General features: G+C 37.4%; 1 protein-coding gene across 1 annotated transcript; it reads left to right on the top strand.

Moving 5' to 3' along the window:
- The first annotated feature begins 4,328 nt into the window (after nt 1-4,328).
- On the top strand, nt 4,329-6,634 carry tnni1c (troponin I, skeletal, slow c). Its single transcript, XM_055007587.1, has 7 exons — nt 4,329-4,475; nt 4,708-4,746; nt 5,424-5,465; nt 5,607-5,738; nt 5,817-5,906; nt 6,000-6,185; nt 6,284-6,634. Exons 2-7 carry the CDS (start codon nt 4,723-4,725, stop codon nt 6,368-6,370), a joined length of 561 nt encoding a protein of 186 aa, XP_054863562.1. The 5' UTR covers nt 4,329-4,475; nt 4,708-4,722; the 3' UTR covers nt 6,371-6,634.
- Nucleotides 6,635-7,999: the final 1,365 nt, after the last annotated feature.

Consider the following 7,999-nt stretch of genomic DNA (forward strand, 5'->3'; position numbering starts at 1 on the left):
TTTGCCCTTTCTAATATAGTATACTGAGTCCTTGACTGAGAGCCTTTGTCTTTGTATGAGTGACAATATGTGTTTGTGTTGCTAGCATATGTATATTATGTGTATGACTTTTCAATTATTCCCCAAAACAAAACCGAAACCAATTTACTTGTTTAGTTTATAGTCATTCTACTTTACAGCGGATGTACTATTTCTGGATTTTTCTAGCAGGTGCTCACGGAGGCCTGCTTTTTATGACAGTACTGACCCTCGTGCCAAGTGGATTTGGCTGAATTAAATCACAGAAGTCACAGCTTGTCACCTCAGTGGGATACGTTGGTATTTTTGGTCAGTATGTACACTATCTACGAACTCAGTGGTACTGGGAAGACAGATTAGGTTACACATGTGTGACCATCAATATGTGTTTATCTGCTGGACTCTTCTTACCTAAACCTGTTTGTGGGCTTGCATGTTTCCTTAACCAGCTGAAATCCTCTCAACACTACCAGCACCTTGTTCATTACAATATTTCACAGCATTACACAAGAATAGAGAGACAACAAGGGAGGAGCTGATCCAAAAATAGATGCAGTCTTAAATCTTGTGCAGTTGAGAACAAAACTGAGCCTGACTCTAAAATTAAAACACAATGCACTTTGTTCACAAAGGCCCACAAAATATATCATCACTCTTACAGAAATGATTTATGTCAGAGGAGGCTGACGCCAGCAAGGTCAGAAATTTGCAACCTCTAAAGGATGTTATTTGGCATGGAGTTAAAAAAAGATAAAGTTGGGTAAGAGATGAAAATTGAACATTGAATTGAATGATTCAATGATTGATTATTTTTTGCACAAAGACATGCTTCTTTCATTTACGTGAAAAATCTGTGGTGATCTGTGGTTGTCATGAACACAGTTTGATCGGTCATTAAATATCTTATCCAAGATCACTTGCGCTAAAGAAATGATTTCACTCTCACTCTCTGCAACATAATTATCGCATTTAGCTAAATTACAAATACACACACTGTTTGACCTGCATGTGATTTAGTCCCACAGGGATGCACATAAAGACTATATATTTTTGTCTGTCTGAAAAGTGATGACAGGACAGACAGCACAACATGCTTTTGAGGTAATAAAACATAAATCTGTATATATCCTGTTAGAAATGGGGGAAATATTTGTCCTTGTTTCTTTGAGGGGGCTGAACCACCTGCCCCTTTGCTCCTTGATGCCCAAAGTGCCCTTTTGTCAAAGTTGTTTTTTCAATTTTATTTAATTTAGTTTTTTTTATTTGTAAGTGTGTGTGTGTGTGTGTGTGTGTGTGTGTGTGTGTGTGTGTGTGTGTGTGTGTGTGTGTGTGTGTGTAAAAGTATTCGAGGCCCAAAATAATAAATAAATTAAAAAAAATAAAATTAATAATAATTCAGATCTACCCTCGGTCGGTCACGTGATCCATGTAGACATCCCTCACTGCCCTGAGGTGTCCAGATGTTCCCTGTAGCTCAGCGCTAGCGCCGCTAGTCTAGAAACCGGAGAGCTGAGGGAGGACTTCAACTGATGGTCCGGCAGCGGTAGTCATTTGTGTACGGTGTATTTTTGCAAGATGACTGACGAAGTGAAGTGAGCATCCTGTGTGTGACTCTACATTCACCTCTAGTTAACCACACAGCTGCTGAGAGGATAAAGTATGCAGGCTTCTTTTTGTGTCTGTATGTTTCTGTTGTCATGAGCAAAGTGCATCAGAGAGATGTATTATTTTACTGTCAGTGAGTTGCAGTGTGTTTCCTGTGTTTCTAGAGGCAATGAGGCATAGGTTGTGTTATTTCACTAAAACTATGTAGCCTACATGCATGCTCACATAATTTTGGACTATTGCAGTATAAATACAATGACAATAATAATTAGAAGAATTTGAATTGTGATTTTCTCAACCTCTTATTTAAAGATATCAGTACTTGTTTATAATTTTCTTCTGTATAGACATATTAAATATCATATGCATAAATATAAAATATATAACTTTTATACCTTTACTGTCTTGTGCAAAATGGATAGTGGAACTGAATAAAATCACAAATATATTTAAATACATGATTTCTGTATCATTTAGTTTATTATTAGCACTATAAATAATAAAGGGCAGATTATGAATCAGCGCCATGGAGCAAATCCTTGGCTATACAGAATACGTCTTGAAAAGGTATGAAATTTAAAAACAGTGACAGCCACATCAGGGTTTGAACCACTGACCTTCTGATCAGCAATCCAGGGACTTAACCTTTGCACCACTGTTTCCATGTTACATCCTCAGTGAATATGGTTGCTACAATTCAGCCAGTTATATTGTAAGGCATGTTTCTGTGTGGTGTTTGAAATTTGTGCTCCATGTGCCCCCTTTTAACTTTGAGCACCTGCCCCTCCAAAGGTCTCTGCAAGGCTCTGAACTACAATCTAGCACATTTCTGTACGTGTCTGCTTCTCTTAAAGAACACAAAACACAACTGCAGCACATTCTGCCTGTTTAGAGGTTGCCGTTTAGAGCTGTATTTAATGGTAGATTGTATGCTTTCTCTATGGTCTTTCTGGGGTCCTTAGCCTGGTTTTTGGGTGCCTTTGGGTGGAGCTCCTGTTGCTTGGCAACATCATTAAATTTAATCTGGCCAGTCTACATTGAGTTTGATGATGTTGCCAAACACATCATTTATTTCTGTGGAGCTCACAAAGTCACACATGGTTTAACAGGACTAAACTAATAGGACACAGGAAATCTGAGTATATGTTGAACAGCTGATATCAACAGAAATCCAAGTGACATTAATGGCCTTGGTACCACCATGTTCCTTTGTTTCCTTGTATTTTGGCAAGGAAATCGTTTATTAGCTTTTATGACCATCACTAGCTTGCAGCCTTGCATTAGATGGCACTATGTGTGATACAACCATGATACTTATTTCAAGTACCAGCTCTGATTGTAATGGGGTTTAATGTGTTTGTGTGTGCTGCAGGCCAACATCCTCACAATGCATGCTGGGACTCCAACCTGTCTATGACCCTGAAAAATATAATGCAGGTATAAAGAATAAATGAATGTTGGAGGCTGACAAAGAAAACTGAGGCATTCATGAAAGAGCTGTCACAATCACTTCTTGTCTCTTGCTGGCTTAAATTTCACATTTAATATATAATTGTATTGTTATCCATATTTTATTTATGGATGATTTGAATGGTAATACATGTTGTCAAAAAGATAGAATTCTTTTACAAGTTATGTTCAACATATACAGCTAATGGGACAATGATATACTGAGCAAACACATCAGTTAAACAAATGTTTGCATGCCAAATAAGCAAACTGGTGGCAGCAGCTGGAGCCAGGAGATCCAGACACTCACTTTAGCAAAATGTTGCTTTAAAAAAAGAGCTAATTTCCCAGCAGCATTTTGAGAATAAGAGTACTGAGTGCTCTGTACTGTTCTTTTTTTTTTTTTTGCACTGTGGGCCTGTTACAGGTTAATCCGACCACATGTTTAATATAGGATGGGTGGGTGCACCACATCGTGTGGATGTCAGACATAGCACTAGGAAGGTTATTGAGTATGGAAACATGACATCTGCTGTCGAGCAGCAGAAACAGAAACACCAATCATGTTTGTGGTTGTTCGCTGACACACACAGTGTGCACATAAATGTATATTTAATAATTCTTGGGGATCATGTTTGTTTACCCTGAACAGTACAAGTATGGCCACAAATTCCTAATTCTGTAGCATGCACACCTACAATATGAGGAATAATATTTCATCAGTGTTTTTTTGTTTGTTTTGTAATTACATCAGATGACTTAAAGGTGGGATGGAAGGACAGCAGGCCATATACTTAATTTTAGTTGCAGACTGGGATCCTTTTGGTTTTTGGTGGAACCTTTTCCTTTCCAGCTGATGTCATAATAATAAAAATAAAAAAGACAGTGAAGAGTATTTGAGGTAACAAGTCTTTCTGGTAGTCCTGGTGACAGATCAATAATTTCTGACTAGGAGGTGGTCTTACGAGAACGGGTGTTAGAGTAGCTGGAAAAAAAGGAGACATCTCACTATGTTCTTATTTTAAGGTACCAAAAAAATCATTGTAGAAACATAGCATTATCTTCATTATTTTTGAAATATATAGTAAGGACCTAAGAGATCAAAAAAATGAGAATCTGTCTGACCTCAAAGAGGTCATCTTTCATTTTTAAAACAAAACAAAACAAAATACTTCCCAGAAGATCCAGTGTAGTGATTCATCTCTCAATAGATGATCTTTGGTCTACAAGGTTGAAATATAAAAGCCAGCTGCAGTTAAAAGCCAGTCTGATGCATCACTGTTGCAAAGTGATTGGTTTTAACTCTGTAGTCTCTCTATTTTTTTTTTTGTTAATCATTGGACTAATTCAAATTTTTTAAAACAGTTTTTTTTCTCTGCGGTGCAACAATGTCTGATGAGTAAGTTCAGTCTTCATGAAACATAAAAATGATTTACTCACCTATGGAGTATTTCATCTCAGAATATTAACAGCATCTTTTATTTATTTATGTTTATCTCTGATTTCTCTGCTCCAACAAATTCCACATGGCCGTCACAGTGATGTAAGTTACTGCCTGCATGTCTCATGACGCTTTCTAACCTAAAAAATGGACAAAACTATTATTACTATAGTTTAATATTTCTTTCTCCTTAGTACAAACCATCACCAATGCCCCCCAAGGCAGATGCCAAGGTAGTGATATCTCAACTGACAGTCTGTTGATGAATAACAGTCTTATTGTGGTAATCTGTCAAGTGGTAATGTGTTTCCCCGTTTGCATGATTGTGCCTTTTTACTCCACTAACAAAACAAATTATTTTAATGTCAATATTATTTGAAATTATGTTGGATGAGTGATTGTGTTCTCAACCTTGCATCATATTTTCTCATTATAACCCTTTCCTTTGAAATTTTACTCTTCACAAGGATCAGCACAATAAACGACAATTATTGCGATAACATATGGACTTTCTCATATAAAATCCAATATCAAAATCTTTCACAGAATAAATTTAGCCATTTGTTTGTTAAGAATATATTGCAGTTTAGTTTTCATTCAGATTTTACCAGGTATTGTGGCAAATAAGATTTAATATCTGTATGATGTTGTTTGATTCAGAGTCATATGCACGATACATTCAGTAACTTCTGGCATTTCCAGTTCATGGGACATTTTTTGATGGTATTTCAACAATATTGCGTGTATTTAAATTGGTAAAAAAAAAAAAAAAAAAGTCATGTGTCTATAAATACTGGACTTTGTAAGCTGCTGCAGTGTTTTTACAGTGAGGAATCAAGTTTCACACTAAGACTGAAGAATATGGTCTTTAAAGTCAGGTGTAATGTGTCACATTTTGTGTTATTTTTAGCCCAAATGCAAGATTTCAGCCTCACGCAAGCTATCACTGAAGGTAAAAACTTCATAAAAATATGTTTGACTTTTTATGCTATCTCATGAATAATGCATAACATTGGAAGGGAATAATCGACAGGAGCATTTTAAACCCTGAATAACAACCTCAGATACTTCTCAACACCTTTGACTTGTCCAGATCCTTCTGCTGGCTCGTGCAACAGAAGAGCTGGAGGCAGAGAAGGTGGCTATTGAAGAAGACAAGGTTCGTCACCTGGGAGAGAAGCTTCCACCGCTGCAGCTCAGTGGTTTAACCTTGGAGGACCTGCAGGTGAGAGACAGTAATCATACAGGACAGACTGATCATGTGTTTCAACATAATGTTGACATTTGTGGGAGGTTTCTGTAGGTACTCTGCAAGCAGATGCATGAAAAGATTGATGTGGTGGATGAGGAGCGGTACGACTTTGAGGCCAAAGTCTTCAAGAACTACAGAGACGTATGAACCAACAGATTTGACTTAAACACATTTAAAAGTTTTTTTCTTTTTCGCAAACAAAAAGTCACCAGAAAAACCTTTCACCACCTCTAGATCAATGAGTTGAAGCTAAAGGTGCAGGACCTTGGAGGGAAGTTTAAGAAACCGGCACTGAGAAAGGTGAGAGTATCAGCAGATGAGATGATGGAAGCTTTGTTTGGATCCAAGAGTAAGGCCTCCTCCATGGACCTGAGGGCCAACCTCAAGTCTGTAAAGAAAGAGGACATCAAACAAGAGAAGGTATGTTGTTTCACCCATACAAATAAAAAGCATTCAGTCAATTTAAGCTATAAAAAAACGTGACAATGCAAAATCCTAATGATAATTTGATACTTTAGGAGCTGAACATGGAGGTGGGTGACTGGCGTAAGAACGTGGAGGCCATGTCTGGAATGGAAGGCAGGAAGAAGATGTTTGATGCATAATGCTACAGAGCAAGATGTTACAAAAAAAAAACTGAAGGGGAAATGAAAAACCTAAAAATATAAGAGATTAACCATTACCATAAGGAATTACATGAAATGGTATTGGCTGTATTAAAATTGGCCTGTTTTAGTAGAAGTGTAGAGATCAATGTCTTATACCACCATGTAATTCATTTGTAAAATACCTATGTGAATAGACAATATATTACTGCTTGATAATACTATTATGTATAAAATGCAATAAAACTGTTAAATATTGCCTCACCTTTTGTGTGTTACTTTTAGATTCTGACAGTAGATCTGAAGCAAATATATAACGTACATAAATAAGTATAGTATCTCCTCTAATATTAGTCCACAGAACACATCTATGTCCAGCTGTTTTGAGCAGTTTGATTTGTTGGAAGTTATATATACAGGTATAATATTAAAAGTCATTTTTAAGTGCAACAGACTTGACATTGTCCTTTTACACAGTCAAGAACGTGTCATAGCTGTTTTTCATATCTCGGTGAAGTCATTGACTTATGGTTCTACTGGAGATATTTTCTGTCAGAGTCAGGGTATACTTAGCCTTCCGTCTTGACTGGAATGAATTCCTCTCCAGTAATAAAGGGTAAACATCAACACACACACAAGTAGCTGTCCTTGGACAGGGAGTGTCGGTAAGATGTAGGCTGAATGGCGGAGGTTGAGGGGATGGAATCAGCAACCTTCAAGGAATTTAAGGCTGCTGGAGAGCACCTGTGTCTAGCACCTGTCTGGATGCCAGCATACAGTCAGACTTTAATTCTTACGCTGAAGAGTGCTTTCATCACCACTGTAAAAGATCACAATGCACCACAGTTCTACAGCAAAGTTGCTTCATGTGAGTATAGAAATCATTTCCTTGAAGAGTCACAGGGTTCAGTTTTAGGACGATCCAAAGCACAGGAACAATTGGCAGAATCCAATCTGTATTTTGTTCTACTCGCTGAACTTGGAAAAGATTCAGAAGTACACTGCTTGTGTTTTCATTCAGTCAGAGATCGGGACTGTGTTTGGGATTTCTCAGACTAAGAAGCCCCGTCCTCCCCCATACTGAATTATAATACCACACCTTTTTTAAACACTGGTAAAGAACATCATCTGCATGGACCTCGATCTGAGCTGTTTTGCATAAGTTTGCAGTCAGGTGAAAAACTCACCATAATTGGAAAACCCTCAGCAGTGACACAGCTTCTTTGTGAATAGCTTTACAAAAGTTTCTTTCATGCAAGCCAGATCAAAGTTAATAATTAACTTAAAGCATAAAATGCAAATGACCTACATGTAGGCTTAAATCCAACAAGGGTAGTATGCAAACACGTGCACAGAAGACAGCAAGGTGGCGCAGTCTGTTGAAGCATGCAGCCATGATGGACTCCAAAAGCTTGTTTCAGTGGAATGATCCAGTCAAAATGCTTCAGTCTTCTTTGAATTCAGAAGTTTGTGTCGATTTACTATTGCTGTTAGTTATGGAAACCACTAAAAAGTACACCTTATTTAACTGAAATGAAGGCAAGAAAAACCTTTTTTGGGAGAAGTTTATTGCTCAGATTTGCCAAGGCAGTGTAACATAGAAAAACCTGTCCCTGAGAGAAGAAATGC

This window comes from Amphiprion ocellaris, chromosome 3 (genome assembly GCF_022539595.1).
Source record: "Amphiprion ocellaris isolate individual 3 ecotype Okinawa chromosome 3, ASM2253959v1, whole genome shotgun sequence".
NCBI classification, from domain to species: domain Eukaryota; kingdom Metazoa; phylum Chordata; class Actinopteri; family Pomacentridae; genus Amphiprion; species Amphiprion ocellaris.